Source organism: Amphiprion ocellaris, chromosome 15 (assembly GCF_022539595.1).
Source record: "Amphiprion ocellaris isolate individual 3 ecotype Okinawa chromosome 15, ASM2253959v1, whole genome shotgun sequence".
NCBI lineage: Eukaryota > Metazoa > Chordata > Actinopteri > Pomacentridae > Amphiprion > Amphiprion ocellaris.
In genome coordinates, this window is record NC_072780.1 from 11,620,918 (window position 1) to 11,640,323 (window position 19,406).

Sequence of the window (19,406 nt, forward strand, 5' to 3'; positions counted from 1 at the left end):
TCTCCTATCACATTTTTCCTCACTGTGGCCTCATTTTTTTTACTGTAAAAAGTCCTGTACTTCTATGAAAACAACACTTAAAGTATGTGCTGTGCAATGAAGTTACAATACCATAAATCATGAAAAAGAAAAAAAATTGAAGGTGAAATTCTTTCGATATTTCTTTCACAAAAATTCAAAAAAATCTGAAACAAATGCAACATTTTTCTAAGTTCCAACAGGTGTTATCAATATTGGAAAAAATGGTGGCTCTTACATACTACAGATGTTTCACTATTAACATGTTTCATTTGCTTCTATGCTTGTCTTCTGTCTGCTCTGTAACAGTCTGCAGTTCAAACTAGTTCAGCCGAAAAGTCCCTCAATTTTTGCCACATGACTGTTGGTCACTGCTCACTCAGTAATTGTGTCTTGTTTGTGCCAAAGTGTGTAGAATGCTTAATTTTATTTTTACAGAATCTAGTTAGCGCAAGTGGTGAATTTTTAAACGAGACATGAAATATCACAATTTTAAGCGTAGGTTTGGTTAACTTTTACAACTGAACACCATTTTACAGACGAGCAGGATAAGGATAGCGAAAAAGCTGAACATCTGATGATTTTTTTTCTATAGTTTTACACTTTTATTTACGATTTTTGGGCAATTTTTTAAAAAACAAAGCCTTTCAAAACTGCCGGTGGCCAGTTGTAAAGTGAAAAGTTGAGGTTTTATGAGAGGTTATATCGCTTAGAAATCCTTTGCTAGATGCAGGCCTCAAATGGTCCAAGAATAACAAGAAAAGTGACAATTTAATCATTGTTGAAGCTTTCAGTTTGGCCAAATGTGTCTATTTATAGTCAGAACTTACTGCCTAGGATGTTTCAACGACTTCATGTAATGCAAAAATGCTTTTGCAGAATTTTTCACACGCTGTGATAAGTGTGCTCAAACAGTGGCCCTCTGCTTCACATGCCATAATAGAGGAGACGCTGCTTCCATGGACCCCTGTGTTGGCTGGTTTTCAGAACAACCCAGACTCTGTTGTCATATCAGAAAGTCACACATAAAATGACCAGCCCACTCAGACCAAACTTTATGGACACAGGCTGTACAACTTTCTCTTTATGGATTCAAAACAAATTCCCCCAGAACCCCACCAGCAGCCGCTCATTCAAAGACAGGTCGCTATAACTTGTTTTACTTCACACGTCTCGCTGATTACGTCACCACTGTGGGTGGCAAAGGGTTTAAATACCTTCAAACAAAGGATCGCCTCTATTTAAGATACTTGGGGTGAGATAGGTCCCATCCAGCTGTTCTTCCACCCTTATCACCACGTCTCTCTTTTTGACAGGAACTATGCAATCTCATACCTCCACTGTGAGCCGGTGGAAAACATTTTAGCGTGATACCTCCAGGGAGAGAAGGGGAGAAGACCAGATGTTGGGCATCTCAGTAGGGGCGTCAGGCAGAAAGCATTGCGTACACTTGTATACATGAGCAGCCAGGTAGTTTGTGTGTGGCGGTGATAAACATTAGCACCCTCTGTGGTGGGAAAGAGGGGGAATGAGGTGGTCTTTGTATGTGCCAAAGGTGTGTATGGTGTTTTTCACGGCTACCTGCTGTGGCAAAAATACAAACCTGTTCTTTCAGGAAAACCAAACTGTCTGACATTATGTCACAGAATATCACCTTTTCCTCTCAGGTTACTCAAGGTTGTTTCTGAGCCTGTGAAACTGGTCAAATAAGGTTAATGTATACCCTTTTACCTCAGATTGGTGCAAGCATAGCGTTGTTTTCTCTTATCCTGCGCTAAGCAAAGAGGACAAGCACAGACCTGAGCAAAGGGAGTACTGACTTTCAGTCTGGGATCATGGTCTGTCTTAACAGCCAACAGTTTACTGCTGGAGAGAACATAGAAGTGGCTGTGTCCATTCAACTCTTTATGCATGCACGTGCACCCACCCACACAAAAAAGCCCACACACACCAGTTGGGTTTGTGGCACGTGCGATGTAAACAACTATTTTTCATAGATGTGTGTGTGTTTAAACCAAACGCTAGTGGAGAATTAATTAAAGAGCCGCGGCTGCAATGGAATAACTGTGCACTTTCATTTCTCTGGTTTGGTAAATATACACTTGTACTGTAACAGACATTTTACTTAGTCATGTCTGGAATGAACACTTTTTGGTATGTAAAGTCTGTGTGACTGTTTTTCTTTGCCTCCTGGTGTGACATGTGTCTACAAAAATGCCTGTTCTGAGTGAGAATCTTTGATTTTTAGTCTCTCTCAGGAACTCTGGAACAGGAAACGAGATAATGCATCTGTGTGTATCTGGGTGTCAACTATGTAAACAGAGCAGTTGAGGAAAGTTTTTATCGGTGCTACACCTGCCGTTGACCTACACTATGTGACATGGGCTGCAGTGAATGAGGAATTTTTTTGAAAAGTATGCGCTTAAAGATATTTACAGCGCCTCTTTTGATTTCAGAAAGCAGTTACTCAAAAACACACACTGGATAAAAGAAATGTTACACAGTTCCTATAGCTTTACATTAGTGCTGTGTGTGTGTTATGAGCACACAAAGCTGAGCCTTTGACTGGAAGCAGAAGAGGATCTGAGTTGCAGGCAGCAGGATTTGACATCGGCTTATTTCCTGTCATTGACTGCGGGTCACATGGTGAGTGCGTGGGTGCAAGATAGTGGAATGCGTTAAAGGGGTGAGGCTGTTTGCCACCAGACACACAGTGACACACACACACACACACACACACACACACACACACACACACACACACACACACACATAAAGACACAAAAGAGTGCTGGCGACTGTATACACTCTGCACTAAAGGAAGACACACAAGTATGTAGCTTATAGAAGTGTGTCTATGCAGAGGAAGCACACACACATACATACTGTCTCAAGTTCTCACACTGTTTTGACTGACTGAGGGCGAAGAATGCTGAGGCATTCTTTAAGATTCACACTGACTCATGTTCACGCTCTGGACCCGACAATCAGTTCATAAAGAACAAGGTGCCACATAAGCAGCAACAGTCAGATCCAGAAGTGATAGAAGGGTTCAACGGTACAGCAGTAAAAAAAAGAAAAAAAACTGCCGTTCGCATGTGAACATAAGGGCAAAACATGCGCCTGCATACACCCACACACAAGCACACACACACTGTGCAGAATGTGTGTCCGACATTCTGCGTTTCCCACTGTTATAAATCTGTTAGTGAATGAAACTTTGTCATCCAATCACATCACTCACAGGCTGTGCAGGCGTCCCGCCCCTTTTCTTAGCTTCCCTCACTGCTGCGCTTAACTCCACTCTTTCTGTCATTTTTGTTTGTTGCCTTTCAGCTTACACGGCAACATTTCTACACGGAGAGCCTAAAAGCAATTCAGGTTTTCTATCCAGTTTTATCAAGGTGTGACATCCTCTTATCAGCTACCTCAAACTGTACGCCCCCGCTTCTGGCTTTGTTTGCTCGCTAGTTGGTTGGGATAGAGTGCAGACTTTTCCTGTGTCGACTTGTGTTGAAGCTATACATATGTATAACATATAGATGAGTATTTGCGGCATCATGCATGTGTTCATCCTGCACTTCATCATCCTCTTTGGTGAAACAGAGGGGCCCTGAGCATTAAGACACAGCTATATTTACCTTTTTTACCACAGCCAAACTGAGAAATGAATATGTATGGGACCCTGCAGTGTATAGCAGTAGGCCAGTGATACCCTATGTGGCCCCACTGTAATGACTGCACACAAAAAACACACACAGACACACACACACATACACACACACACGTGGGCCAGTAGCGTGGCCTTGATGTGGGCTGGTGTGCTGTGTCTGCTCTGAGTGTCTGCAGCTGGAGGCCAAGGCTGCCGGAGGAGAGGAGGAATGAAGGAGAAGGGAGAAGAAGGGTAAAACAGAAGACCTTATTGGAAGGGAGAACACAAGTATAAGACTTGGCAGGAAAGATAAAGAGGGTGAAGTGTGATTCGTCAGTCTTAAGTAGGAAAATTAGCTTGGAGGAGAATAAGCAGAGCAAGTTAATATGATCGGAGGAGCAGTAGGAGGCTGCAAGAGGCGAACGGTCCAGAGGGGTAGAGTTGTGGTGAAATGCGGCAGACATGGGCTGGGAGGCTGAAAATGGAAAATGTGACATGTTTTAGCACAGCAAGAGGGCCCCCGTTTGAGGCGGTGTGGGTGTGTGAGTGTGGGTGTGTCACTCAGCTGCTGTGTCCTGGTTTTGGGAAAGGTGGTCGATAAAAAAAAAAAGGCCACACCAGGCTACACTGCACTCTAACTTACTGCATCGAGTCTCACTGGAATCAAACCAGATGAGTAAAATCCACAGATAGATGCAGAGTTGAAGGTTTCACTCACTGAGGAAACATACGAAGCCCTCTCTCATTTATTCTACCATAAGCAGACGTCCACACTGCAGCCATCAAGGACATCTTTGTGGTAGATTTTGGCTGCTGTGTCATTATCTTGACCCTTATAACCCCGTAGCTCTTAGATCAAGGGAGGATGTATTTTTCTAACTCATCACTCACCAGGCAGGAGTGTGTCAAGTCAAAAGGTCAGGGTGTCAACCCAAACATCCTGACCCAGTCATTAGGTAAGCTCTGCTTGTTTCTCAACATCCCCTTGTCTTATGACAATATGTTCTTCTGTTTGGAAAGAAAATACAGACCCTTTAACATGCAGTCTCAAATGGAGTGACCTCTCCTGCAGGAAAAATCATTAGTTTTTTATTACCAATAATCCAAACTATCATCAGTTCAAATAAATCAGTCATTAGAGATATGTTATGTTGGTGCTGTCTTGTAACAACTCTGTATCTAGAAAATGTTAATGTATTAAAACAGCTTTCATCGACAGTTCTCAGCTTTGTAACAATGCATTTTTGGATAGTTTAGCTACTTTTTAAAAATAGCTAATTAGCTTCAGAATAAATGAATAGTTGATAAAGGATCCTTCAATTAAAGAACACATAATTCAGAGGTATATGGATTTTATTTGCAGTCAGCCCTTTATTCTTATTAAAACCATATGTGACTGAGAGGTAAAGACAAATGTGATTCCAAACCTGGGCTCTGGACCCCTGACACGGGTCGCTAGATAAATATAGCAAGTCAGAATATTTGGGGGAAAAAAGACTGGGAAAAGGAAAAAAAATGTATAACTTCACTTAAATTTTATTGTCTCTTATTGTGAAAGGCTGGGTAGGTAGACTAAGGATAATTTTTAAAAAATGTTGAAATCTAAACACAACTTGCATTAAGAGGTAAATTGTTTCGATTTAAAAAGGTTGGATACCATTGCCACAGAGTCATGGAAAGCTAGAGAGCCAATAAAAATAATTAGAAATAAAAAAAAATTTAAAAAGACCAAAATGAAATCTGAAACCCACTTTAAAATGCAGCATTCATATTTGCAGCTGTTGACAGACTTTATCCAGTAGATGATACACTGACTCCATCTAAAGGCGAAGAGGAACCTTGCAGGTTCTATGGAAAATAAGGAGAGGAGGAGAATGCTGAAAAGCAACTTCAAGCACCATACATTTAAAACAAATAAGCAGAAGAAACAGCATTTTATTTTATTAAGATCATTTACCTGAGGTCATTTAGGCTGCATCATTTTTTTTTGTCTAAGTAGAATCTTTGAAATATAGACCAAAAACTGTTTTCTAGAACTCTAAGTAATAATTCCATGGCAAATTTGCTGAAGCCTGTGTTCTGATTGACAATAATTTGAAGCATTGTCTAATCATTGTCCTTGGTTTTCCCAGTAAACAAACATCCCTCGATGGAGTTCTTGACAGCAGAAGACAATAATCCTTAATGGTGCCATCACCAAACTAGGCACTGATTTATGCAGCTTACAATGGCCTAATTCATTCGCTGTGCAGTTCAGTCCCATGTTAACCATATCCTTTCAGAAGATGGGCATGTAAATAAAAAAAAATCTCTTCTGCACAAATCCCTGAGGGGATATTTTAATGTTTAACTTATGACTGTTTGTGTTTTTGAGAGATCTTTACTAATTTATTATCAGTAAGACTGAACATGGGATCAGTTTGACTGGGTCTAGTTTCTCTGAATTATTCTCATTTTTGAAAAATAATCAGCGAGGATGTTTTCCTGGAGCCGTCATTTCAGCAGTGAGGTGTCTATAGCAGAAACAAATAAATTCAAACCTCTCATAGGAAAATGAATTAAAAGACCTTCTTTACAAGCATTTCCCTGAGAGTAAAACACACATTGCTTTAGGCGCAAACAACTTCTGCCAAAGAATCATTTTTTTCCTCTACAGTGACTCCCTGAGGGTTGGAAAATAATACTGCTGTCAACAAATATCTCTCTGATATCAACAAGAGAATTCATATTAAAGGCATTTTAGCTCAGCATCAGTCTCTTCCTGGAAATCACTCCAGACAGAATAACAGATTGGTGACTGCCGTGTCCTCCGAAAGCTGCGTAACTTAACAAAAACTATGTGATGGTGACGGTTAAAAGCTTCCTTTCACAGCCCCAGGGGGAGCAGCAGACAGCTGGTGTAATAGAATGTGACGAAACAGTTTCCCCTCTGCTCTCAACTATCCTTTTACAGTTTTATGTTTCAGTTTTACTCTGACGGAGTGACACCCTGGGCCTTAGGGCTGCTCTGTGCTTGTGCCGTCTCTGTGCCAGGTGGACCTCGTCTTACTCCCAGTGTCACATGGGAGGAGCCTGGAAGCTGCATGCAGGAAAGCGAGCTCCTCTTATTTCCCTGGCAAATGTTGTCACCACAACCAGTCACATTTCTCTCCTCCTCCTCCTCCTCCTCCTCCTTCCTCCTCCGTTCTCTTCCACTCCTCTCCTACATCCCTTGCTCCCTGCTCGCCTGTCAGACAGTCCCACACATCCCCCCCAGAGGATAAGAAGATGCCATGGAGGCCACAGGAGGACTGTACATCTGCTCCGTGCTGCTCATCCTAACAGGTGAGTGGGTCGGCAGCGTTGTGCTGGTGATGACAGTTTGCTGTGTTTGCTTGGTAGCTGTGAGTTGAGGAAGTTTTTTTTTTGTGTGTGGTACACAGTAGCCACAATGTTCAACTTGTGAAATCTTTTGTGTTTGATTGGTTTGGGTGAGGGAAGTAGAAAAGAAACTGGGTTGAGAAACTGACAGAAGAAGGCACAATCAGTCAATTTAAAGGCGATCACTGAGTATTAATAAGAGACAGTATATTTGGCTTTTTCATGTTGTGAAACTAAACTGGTCAGTGAAACATCTTGTCCTCTCAGTCTTGAACTGTCTGTCTTTTTGCATGTCTTTTCCATAGTCATCGCTGCGTGACTTGACAGAATTAGCTTTTTCTTCTATTGTTGGCTGTAAGTAAACACATAAACACAGGCTCAGTGGAAAGAAGAACTGACCCAGGCCACATCTCTGTGACTCACAGATAAGAGACATGTACTTCTCACATGGCAACATAAATCCAACAGAAAAGTCCCTAAAAACATGGACTCTTCCCCTGCTTTAATGTTTGTATCATCAACCCTCCTTTAAGCAGCGCTATTTGTCTCATCTGAAACATGGTGGCGCTCAGGACACGCACCCCATGACTTTATTTAGAATCCAAACACCTTGGATGTGTGTGAGGGTGATAAGAGGCAGGTGCTCGTGGGCCTCCACATGTAGGCTGTTTGCATGTGTTGTGTGTGGCCACTGAACGAAGATATCCACTCACCTCGGAGCCCATTGTCGCTGTAATCTCCTCTGTATCACCACAACAATATCCACGCTGTTTGGGGGACAACAGCGAAGGAGCGGGCTGAGCACACTCCTCCTCGTTCTGCCTTTTCACCGGATCTCAGCTGGTGTAAACACAGGCACACTCCACTTAATGACAACACACACACACACACACACACACACACACACACACATAGAAACTGCCCCGCGGGCCTGTAAGAGTGTGGCAGGGGTGTCTGCACTACATGTATTATTTAGGACATAACACCAGGCGCACAATTGATCTATTGTGATGAGCGACGTGGGCAGCAGTCAGCAGAGACCTGGCTGACACCAGCTGGACGTCAAGAAGAGGAAATATGGACCGGCCTGAGGGCAGGGCAAAGGAGAGGGTGACAAAAAGAGGAAAAGATCAGTAGCAGAGGAGGAGATGTGGGGCTTTAGAGGGAGAAACTTGGGTTTTTCAAATCAAATTTTATTACATCAGGTGCTCAGTGAGTTTGATTATTTTGCAAATCCAAAGTTCAAGGAGTGAGAAAACACTGAAATGACCGCAGAGGAAGAGAATATACACAGACAGAAGTGAGACAACATGACCCAAGTAAGAGAAAGGGGAAGCTGAGAGAGATTACTATGAACAAAAAGTGTGAGGTTTGGAGAGTTTGTTTCACAGTAGCACTGCCTACTCACATGCTGCTGCTTAACTCAACCTGGCATCCAAACAGATCCCATCGTTTCTGATAACGTTTCAACTTTAAACTGTCAAATGCAGCAGGTCAAGGGAAAGATGCACTTTAGAGCGTATGAGAAAGATCTGGCTATTAATTAAATACCTAAAACTGACAACTCTTCCTATTCTATGTGTTTGTTTCCCCGTCCAAGTTGTCTGTTTTGTGTCTGTAACCAGCGAAACGAACTTCCCCGGCAACAAGCCACAGCTTAAACAGCAGCAGTTGTAGTTACTGCAGTCCTGATCAAAGAGACAGGCCTCATCCTTGTCTGACAACAACGGCACTCTGTGGTGAGCTGGGTCAATATTAACTCACTACAGTTACAGGACCTGGACTAATCTCAAGACTAGGATAATGATTATACAATTAGTCAGTCAAAGCAGACCTGGCTGGCTTCATGTTTTAAATGAGATGGTTGTGTTTTTGGCCAATATTGTCACTCTCATAATATGACTAAACATGTCTTGTTTTTTTCAGAAGCAAATAATGTAGTTCATCATATAGTAAATGAATCCTAAATCAGTTTTCTTATAGATTTTTGCTATAAATCGCTCAATTTTCTACATTTGAGCCGCAAAGTTCTGTAAACCAGTCGCACAATATGATATTATTGCATCAATACAAGCTTAGTAATGATAACAGCTGATTATTGCCAAGCTGCAATATCCACAGACTTGATACAGCATTTATATTAATATTGCTGAATTTTCAGTATAAACTAAACAGATATTTAAGGTTGCCATTATGTTATAGATACAGAAGTGGGACAGCGTTAAAGTCTTCCCCAGTTATTTTTTAAGTAATTTACATAGATTAGACTAACATATCAGACTATAGTACATGTTTGATATATTAGTATGGAATCACAGGAGTGCCATAATAAAAGATAAATCTGTTAAAAAATAAGGAAATAAATGTGGTAATATAGAGAGGAATACCTGAAAAAGTGAAAAAATAAATATTGAAATATAAAGGTACATTTTTTCTTTGCTTTTCCCCTTTCCCTTTGTATTTTTCTTTTAGTTTTCGTTTTGTCATTGCTTTTACTTGATGGACTGAGCTGTCAATCAAATAGCTTTGGGTAGGGCTTTCTGTCCCCAAAAAAGAAAAAAAAAACTAAAGGAAAAAAAAAAGGGAAAAGGCAAAAGCAAAGACAGAAGTTACCTTTATGTTTCCATATTGTTATTTATTTTTAAAAATGTATTACTCTTTATATTTACACATTTGTTTCCTTATTTTTTTAAACAGGTTTATCTTTTGTTATGGCACTCCCGAGATTCCATTTGTTAGTGCATCACATATTGCTAACAAAAGAAGAAAAAGGACACTTTTTCTATTGTAGTGGCAAACAAATAGAGGATTACCACCGACTCGCAAACATATTCATCTTGTTTTCGTTCAGTCACACCAGTTGCATTTCCAGTTACAGAACGCAGATGTGTAGATTAAAAAAACTTTTCAAATTTGACTGTATTTTGCCTCCCATCACCAGACAAAGCTAGCAACCAGCTGGTGAACATATCAGTGGAGCATTTAGCAGCTAAAATCCAGATAGTGTTGCTCCATATCTGGTGGATTTTATGTTGTGTTCACTGCTTTCTGTTTAGCCTCCAAGTGTCCAGAAAAGACCTTTATTGCACGTTTAAAATGTCAGATATTAGCTTGTCAGCACCGTCTAGTCATTTGTGTCATGAACTACAAGAGTGCAGGCTGGAGTTAGCTTTTGTTTTTCCTTTCTTTCATTCATTTTATTAAATAATTGTGTATAACTTCCACAGCCACTGACACAACATGATGGCCACCTTATTACCCGCAGGAGAAGCTGACTCACCATCTTCACCTTCTTCAGTATGGGTTTTGCCAGGGTTCAAACCTCAGGGGAGCCAGATGGAGCTGGGGGGGGGGGGTTCTCTGAAATACTGACAACATGCTATTTTTTTGCCAAGCATTTCTATTTTTCTGTATCTTTTCCATTATGGAACCTGCATAAAATCAGGTTATTATTGATGATGATTCATGCATCAGGATGAGTCATCACTGATTCGCTTTACTAAAGATACCGGTGTACATGCTGTTCTTGGTATCGCCAATGACGCATGGCGGCACAATATCATAGACTTCTTGATTTAAAGATTATTAAAAGAAAAGCTTTGATGATTCCAACTGCAGGGAAACAAAAATAGAAGAACCAACCATATGGTGAAGCTGTTGAGATAATGACACATAAATGCTAAATCGGGTGCTTTATAAATACTCTGTAATTTCAGACCAGGAAAGGTAAAAAAGTGAGCTCATCTGCACATCTGCTTTTGCAAGAAACACATGCACCTTGTCACAGAAAAATGGTCAGATTTAAAGATAAAATTTGGCAATGTTCATTACCTAAATCTTAGTAGCAGATTCAAAATCCTGATTGTTTTTAATTGCAGGGAGAAACGAACACTTCACTTCTATTTAGTTTTACTGCAGCTGGCATCACGCTAATAGATGTTCAGTTCTAAAGCACCCTGAGTGTTTTCCAAGAAAGGATCCCATGATTCTAAATCGTTAAGGGCCAATACATACTTTCTGAAACAAACTTTAATTCAGGAGTAATGTGTACCTAATTAAGCCTGACATCTTATTTCTTTCTCCCATTGTCTCCACCAACTCAGAGGTCAGCTCTGAATACATTCACATCCCTTCCCTGGTCCATCATGGCATGGAAGGGAAGCCCCTGCTGCTGTCTGTGGAGACTCACTTCTCGCTGGACGAAGCTGAGATCCAGGGAACTTGGTCTCACACCAGGCCGAGCGGCACCAGGACCACGCTGGTCACGTTTACCAAAGAAACTGCCATCACTGACATGATGTACCGCAACCGCCTCCTCTTCAGAGAACCCAACGTTTCTTTGCTAATCCAGAAGTTAAACACAGACGATGAAGGGGAATATCATCTGAACCTCCACATAGAGTTTCATAACAGGACGGGACTGGTGAACAGAGAGAGAACTGTTCGTGTGACAGTAGATGGTGAGTTCCATGTTCATCAGATGTGATGTTTCCTGACATGGTGACAGTTAATTTACCAGTGTTTTGTGTTTTTCCTCCAGTCCCAGTGTCCACTCCGGTGCTTGAGAAGAGCCCATCTAATCCAGTTGTGGAGGACAAGGCGAACGTCACATGGACTTGTTCTGTTGAGAGAGGAACAAGAGTTGTGTTCCAGTGGCTCAGGGATAATGTGGCACTGACTCCCAGCGACAGATACCACTTTTCCCAAGACAACTCGACACTGTTTATCAGCCCTGTGAGGAAAGAGGACAAGGGAACTTATCGCTGTCTGGCCAGCAACCCAGTCAGTCAGGGCCGGAACAGCAGGGCCGTGGAGCTCAACGTCTACTGTAAGTATCTGTGCGTCTCCACCACTTAAAAATACAAGGGTCTACAAACGTGCCTCAACAGAGATGGATGCTGAATATCTGATAGAGCAAAATGCTGCTGACTTTTCTCACTTCTTTCACGTAAAAATCACATTAGAACCAGGAATGCTGCACGCAACGCTCAGGTGATGATTAGATGTTGATGATAGTCAGAGCTAGAATCAGATGAAATCACATTTTGTTTTGTACATGGATGATAGATAGATAGATAGATAGATAGATAGATAGATAAATAGATAGATAGATAGATAGATAGATAGATAGATAGATAGATAGATAGATAGATAGATAGATAGATAGATAGATAGATAGATAGATAGATAGATACTTGCACTCATTTCATATAGTTTTTCTTAAAAGAACATTTTGAAATATATGTGGATTTTAATCTAATGTGTCACAAAGTTCCTGTCCCAAATACCAAGCATTCAATTTTTTGACTTTGTTGAATCGTCCTGGAAGTATTCAGTCCTACCTTATGTAAATTTCTGTGAGATCAGCCGACTTGCTGAAAGCTGGAAACACGTGGCAGCTTTTGGATTGTATTTGCATGGCAGCAAACTTATCTCACAGAGCTCCACTGTCCTCCCATAAAGGGTGTAGATGCACTGATAAACTTTACTGGTTTAGTGAGTTTGAGGTTAAACTGAAAGGCTGTCTTCCGTATGATCTTCCTGGGAAATACTTTGAATGTTTTAAGTTTCACACAACAGATGATTCTATACTGAAGGGACATATATTTTCCTCAAGTTTTCCTTATCTCTTCAGTCAGTGTGTTTTTCCACGGGTGTTAGTAAGTGCAAATTGTCATCATTGATGTTTGCATAGGCAGAACATGTTTGTGATTCAACCTGCAGGACACACTAACAGTTAAAATGTCACTTTCACTTTTGCTGTGTTCAGTCTTCTTCTGTTTTCAGTCTGAAATGCATCACATACATATTAAAACTGAGTGATTCCATTCCAGCAGCAGCATTTACAGGCAGATTAACATGTTTCAGAGCTGCATGTGTTTGGTTTACAACTGATATTATCACACATTTCACAGTTTTAACCTTAACAATGTGTCCCTAGTGTGTCTCTGAATGAGTTGTTCAGTTTTGCAGCCTGTTGTGATGTCACATCATGATAAGCCCTGCCCAGCTGGCTCCACCTTCAGTTTTGGCCAAAAATAGTTTTTTTATTTTTCATTTTGGATTTTTAAACATTTTTTCTCACCTGTGAGGTAGTAGGAAAGGCTTCAAGTTTGAAGAAGCCACAAAGTCCATGTAAGGAAAAGGATAATATGACTCTTTGAAAGACATTTTCACATCATTACGTACATGTTAGAAGCTTGGTTTGATTTAGGCACCAAAATTGTGTGGCTAGGTGTAGGAAAATATCGCACTTTGGGTTAAATATACGAGTCTTTTACAAAATGTTTGAAGCTTCTCCTCCATTTTCTGGGTTACCAGGGTGACGAGTCCCGTCCGATCTAATGTATGATTGGTTGGCTGTAATGGAGCAACAGTAAAGCAATTAAATAAATAGCAAACATGTTGGTTTGAAATGTGTTATTTGTGATATTTGTGTGACAAACAATCAGGCAGAAATGATATGTTATAATTCCTGCAGAATGTAATTGACAATGCAGTTTAACCATGCGTGAACGTAATTTTTGTCAGACTGTGTTGCCTTTGGGCTTTTCTTTGCTACTCACTGAACAGTAGTTGCAGAGAAACGTTTGCCTGCAGCAGCTCAGTTAGATTTAAAGCTGCAGTCTCTGAAACAGCGCGTTTGGAACAGGTCTAAAATCAGGAGTATCATAGGCATAGTACAGTGAACCATCTGTGCAGTAATTTGAGCTGAAACTTGAAATACATTCTGGCAAATAAGAGACTTTCATTAACTTTTTAAAAAGGCATATAATATGAAACATTTAACAGACATAAAAGAAAGAATTTATCTATTACCTGCTTAAAGATGCTGTTGGGGGATGCTTCTATTTTCATAATGAAAAAAACATCTTGTCATAAAAGTGGAAACTTCTATAGTTAGAATAGAATTGTATGATATTATTTCTTGCTGTTTAACATGGATGTTTTAGAGCGGGGTGTTTTTTGTTCCTGTCACATTTTTATGACTCAAGGTTAAATCTAAAATGTCTGCTGTGCAATAAGCTGTTATAATGCAAAAGTGCCCAATGGTATTTCAAAAACCAGGAAAAAATGTTGACTTCATATACGATGCATATTTTCTGTATAAACACAGCCTGCAGTTCAGCCCAGTTCAGAACAAATCTATACACTTTTGCCACATGGCTGTTGGTCACAGCTAAATGGCTTAACGATTAGGCTGAGGAAAGCAGAATTTTTTGGTTTTTTGCAGGCTCTGATCACAAAAAAACACATTAATTTAGGCACTTTTTAAAAATCAGACATGTAGATCACAGTAATGTCAGTAAAGTACCCTGATTTTAAGCTTAGATTTGGTTACATTTCCCAACAGAACAACATTCCACAGATGACTAAGTTTAGCACTGAGGGAAAGTTAAAAATCGGACGATTCTTTCTGTCTGTACGGTTTCTGGCTCTAATAAATGCTGTAACACTTATTTATTTATTTTCTGAAAACAACAACATGCCTTTCAAACCCATCTGTAGATTTTGGTGCTCAGAGGGTTAAAACATTGGTCTTTTTGGCTGTAATGAAGAAAAACAAACTGAATCAGTCTGACATCATGTAGGTAGGCTTGTTCTGTTTGAAGGCTGCACTGACACAGGTTCTAGTACTGGAACGCACACAGTTTATTATGTAACATAGTCAGGAATAATATAGTTTTGCTATAAAGGAAAAACATCTTACAGAAATATATGCATATGCAGCAGTGAGATTGTCAGTCTATAGTATTTGGACTAGTTTGTTTCACTTAACTGTGCTAGAAAATCAGACTGTATGTGCTGTACCCCACACGCATTCAATGGTATCCTAGTCCACCCTTGAAATTACACACACACACACAGACAGACACACACACACACACATCGCTGATATGGCTACTACTACTACTGCCTCATCTACCTGTATTTATCTTTCTGCATATCAGACCTGACCTGACCTCAAGCTCACCTTGTTTGACCTGTTTTCCACTTGCCGCCCCATCATGCATTGCAATGAGGCAGTTCATAGAAAGTATTTTGTGTCAACCAAAGCGGCATCTCAGCAGCTAACTGCTGTCTTTCCCTGGCTCTCCATTGGAACGTACAGATGGCCCCTACAACCTGGAGGTGAACTCCGTCCAGGGCCTGCGGACAGGGGAGGTGTTCACCATCAACCCTGGAGAACTGGTCTTCTTCGAGTGCCAGGCCGACTCCAACCCGCCGAACAGCTACGTCTGGATCTCCAAGAACCGCAACACGAGCCAGATCGTCACGGAGGGCCCGCGGCTGGAGGTGCGCTCCTACAGGCTGGCCCAGGCTGAGGAGTACCTATGCCGTGCCTTCAACAACGTGACGCAGAAGCAGGACGAGGCCCAGTTCACCCTCGTGGTGGCCAGCTTAGGAACAGGTGGGTAGAGGGTGGAACGTGGCATGAGGGAGCAGAGCGTGGGCAGGTTTTGGGAATCCTCGAAGATAAACACTCTGTAAACAGTGTGTGATGCCAAAAAGCAGAAGAGTTTAGTGAGCTTCAGGAGGCAGATCTTGCCAGTGACAAACAGTGAGCGGCTTCGGGAACAGTTGGGCAGATAAAATACTGGAGCTGAAGCGAGAAGTGAAAGCAGGTTCTGGATATAAGATGAAAATATACATGGCTATAATGAAACTACAGTTTTTATCTCTGTTGCTAGGTGCCTGTGTCTGCTGCAGCCTGTATGAAAGTTCAGTGGCTGGGAAAGTAAACAGTGGATAACAGCTGTTGTGTTTGTTGACTAAGTTTTATAGCATGTGGAGTTTCAGTGTGCTGACATTGATATGTTGTCTTGGCGACACTGAGAGAGGCACACCGATGATTGCTGCTGATACCGGCTATGATTTAAAATGCTGTTTAAAGAGTCAACAGAAGTCGTGACAACAAACTTTTTTCTTTTTTTTACTGACATCAAAATCTCGCTTTACTACAGTTTTAGTTTCTTCCATGCTATAGGTCCATCAGAACACAACTGTATCCGTCATAAACATGCATCTGTGGCCATTTTTTGAAGGCTTCCATGCTTAACATATTTGGTGACGACTCCATCTGGGATTATATCACATTTAGTAGAGTTTCAGCGGAGGATTTTTCAGAAATCTAACACGGGCCTTTACTGGCATATCTCTTTCATCCATGCCCTAATTTACAGTTTTGACGAGGTGGAAATAATTTTTTGCTGCACTTTTTCAAGTCTCACTCTACCCTAGTGATCAGAATATGATTTATGATATGTCAAAATTCTCCCACGCATCTCTTATCTATAGAGCCAAAGCTTATTCATTTACAGTTTTCCAGCTGTTAATGACTAAATTGAGGGATGTTTTGTCAGGTGGGAATTTAAAGAAAATTGCCTCGTACTTACAGGAGTTGATAAGGCTACTGTATGGTTGTCAAGACATTTTCCTCAACAAAAATGTTCAGAAAGTCACCAAACTTCACAGGAATCATCCTCCGAAGACCATAAACATCTGTACATTGTTCTACAGAAATCCAACCAACCGAGTGGCTGTGATATGCTTCACTGTATGACAAAGTTGTAGCTCAACTGACTGATGCTTTCATTCCTAGCTACCTAACTTGTTAGTTTGCCTAAACATTAGTGTTCATATCATATCGTTCCCATCTCTCCTGTTTATTAACAGAGAAAGAGAAGCACACCCAGAAGGGCAGCCCTGTGTCTCCACTGGCAGCCATGGCTGTCTGCTCTTCGTTTGTCATCGGCTGTATGCTGCTCTTCTTCCTCAGGAGAACCTGCCATCCTAAGAGAGGTTAGTCTCCACCTTCCTCTTTTGCTTTGACATAAGTGGCTTTCTAGCAACAGTCACAGTAAATAATCCCTGCGAGTTCAGTCCTGACAGTAAGTGCTGCGTTCTTGTCCAAAGTTTTGAATGTGGGTGTCTGAATAGCTGAGATGTGGCTCTTACAGCTGTGAAATGACAATGTTTTACTAGTGCGCTAAGCTGTCACATGCTGAAGATGATCACAAATGTAAATAACTTGCAAATGCTAGTCAAACTGAAGGTAACCAGGGAGAAGTCACTTCTGTACTTAGAAAAGTCAAGGCAGTAATTAAAATGTTGAAATAATTCTTCCTTTCTGTTTCTCTTTAATCAACAGTGCTCATGAACATTTACAACAGGTGGGAGCCTTGATTATGAAATGTATACAGCCTTTATCATTTGGCCTTTACTCCACATTTAAGCTTGATTGAACTGCTTTAATTACCCTTTTTTTTTACAGGCCGTTTGCAGAGCAGAAACGACCACATCGATCAGGTAAACTCCTGTTTATTCACCGATGTTTTTCATCAAACGCTGCAGTTATTCTGTCATTAATAAGTTGCAAAAATCAAGTCGGATTGACAGGAACGGTGGAAATTATTAAGTTGAAGTGAACTGATTTAATAGGTTCGATGACTTAGTTTTTCTCCACTTTGAGATCAGGATTTCAAATCCATAAAAAACATGTTTTTATGCTGCAAATGATTAAATAATTAGTCATTTAAAATACCGCTGGTTGTAGAAAAACGACTAAAACTCAAAATAGTTCATTGGTTTAACATAATTGATTGAGAAATTATCCTAATTGAAAAACACTGATGTAAACTGTCTCCCTTATAGCCGAAACTTATCCTTTTAGAGAGTATTTCAAAGACTATTGTAGGAAGTAAAGGATGCATAGTCAAAATCACTCTGAAAAACAGGTTAGAGATAACAGGAAAGCAGAAAAGCAAACAACGTCATGATAATTGGTTTCAGCTGAAAAGCAGGTATTGCTTTTATGGCATCACATTACTGTAAAGTCTGACAGAGAGTCTAATGCTCTTTACTGAATAATGTGTATCAACAGGTCACGAAGACGCAACAGAAGACTTTGGCATCTACGAGTTTGTCTCCATTCCTGGGAAAATGGAATCTGCACAGGTATTTAACTTCTTCTACACTGACAGGGGTCCACAGATGATGCTGCAACCCCTCTTGCAAAGATCATTTGTGTTTTCACGGTTCTAATTTTCCTGTCCCCCAGGCGTCCTGCAGATCTCTGGCTCGCCTCGAGTCAATCCAGGATATGCACACCACTATCTACGATGTGATCAGACATGTTCCTGAAACCCCCAGTCACAGTCTGCTGACGTAACTTCCAGCTGAAGAGCTGAGATGTAACTTAGAGTTGTTTCACTTGAACACTTCTGTGTAGCTCTGTTCTCTTAAATCTCTGTTATCAAAGCCTGAAGCACTGGTTTTGATGGCCCAGTTTTTTTTGCACAGGGAGGAGGGAGACTTGTGGAAGTACACAACCTGATCGTGCACTGTTATTGTCCAGAGCTTGGGACAGATGTTAAATGTATTTTGCTGACATTATTGTGAGTTGAAAATGTACGTATGGCTTTGATCTTTTAATGTGAAAGTACACGTGAAGCAATTTTGCTCTCTCCGTTTAAAAGTGAAGATCACATTAAACCAAACAAGTTAGCAGTGGCCACTTTTAGATCTTTTACACCTACAAGGTGCTTTGATTCCAGCTCTTTAATTATTATTGAAAACACGGATTTAACTTAAACAATTAATTTATCAGTATCGATTTCTAATTTAACATTCCCTGCAAAGAGAGTATGATTCGTGAGAAGTGTTATAATGAATGCATTTCCTTGCATGAAATATATTCAGGTTAATTGTAAATATTGTACATGGATTATCCTGCAGATTCTTTATACATATTATTCTATTTCTATGTTTTTCTCTAATCTATTTATTCCAGACGAAATTCTTAACCCCATTTCCCCAAATGTAGCATTCTTCTCTGTTCATGACTGATATATTGAAATGTTCAAACAAAAATGATGAATAATTCCAAAATTAATGTACAGTTTGCATTCACGTTTGTTTTGTACTTTAATAAAGATATAACTGTTTACTATTCTGGGTTATTTCAATTAATGCATTTGCTTTTCCCCAACAAAACACAGTTCATTCTCTAGTTATATTTGCTTTTAATTTTATAGATTCCTTTTTCGTAGAAAGACAGTAGCAGGCTTGAAATGAACACTTCTTCTTTCACACATACCGATAAAAAAAAAATAACTGGAGCCAGCAAAGCTGTCAGTTGTTCTGTTGCTTCACAGTCAGTCTTTGTCTGATGTCTTGGCTATGATCTCGCTCCTCGCAAGTGTACGAGTTGTATTTATTGTCCCCAAATTGCTGCAGAGTGCCTGTTTCTCACAGCGTGGTTGTATTGGTATGCTGTGTACCTGGCGTGATCCAGAGACAGGCAGCGACAGACGGATGGTTCAGCATGTGGCAGAGTGCCCTCCACCTGCTCCTGCTGACACCTTGTCACGAG

The 19,406-nt window shown here is 40.5% G+C and overlaps 1 protein-coding gene across 1 annotated transcript; it reads left to right on the forward strand.

Annotated features, from left to right (window-relative positions):
* Positions 1-6,768: 6,768 nt before the first annotated feature.
* On the forward strand, positions 6,769-18,985 carry hepacam2 (HEPACAM family member 2). The gene is made up of 9 exons (XM_023277488.3): positions 6,769-6,994; positions 11,134-11,490; positions 11,571-11,858; positions 15,144-15,443; positions 16,709-16,834; positions 17,184-17,205; positions 17,307-17,341; positions 17,916-17,989; positions 18,093-18,985. Exons 1-9 carry the CDS (start codon positions 6,943-6,945, stop codon positions 18,201-18,203), a joined length of 1,365 nt encoding a protein of 454 aa, XP_023133256.2. The 5' UTR covers positions 6,769-6,942; the 3' UTR covers positions 18,204-18,985.
* Positions 18,986-19,406: the final 421 nt, after the last annotated feature.

Bases quoted from the DNA above. Each gene is read 5' to 3' on its own strand.
- hepacam2 (XM_023277488.3), top strand. From the start codon at position 6,943: ATGGAGGCCACAGGAGGACTGTACATCTGCTCCGTGCTGCTCATCCTA. The intron at 6,995-11,133 runs GTGAGTGGGTCG...CCACCAACTCAG, and splicing joins CGTGCTGCTCATCCTAACAG to AGGTCAGCTCTGAATACATT. The intron at 17,206-17,306 runs GTGGGAGCCTTG...TTTTTTTTACAG, and splicing joins CTCATGAACATTTACAACAG to GCCGTTTGCAGAGCAGAAAC.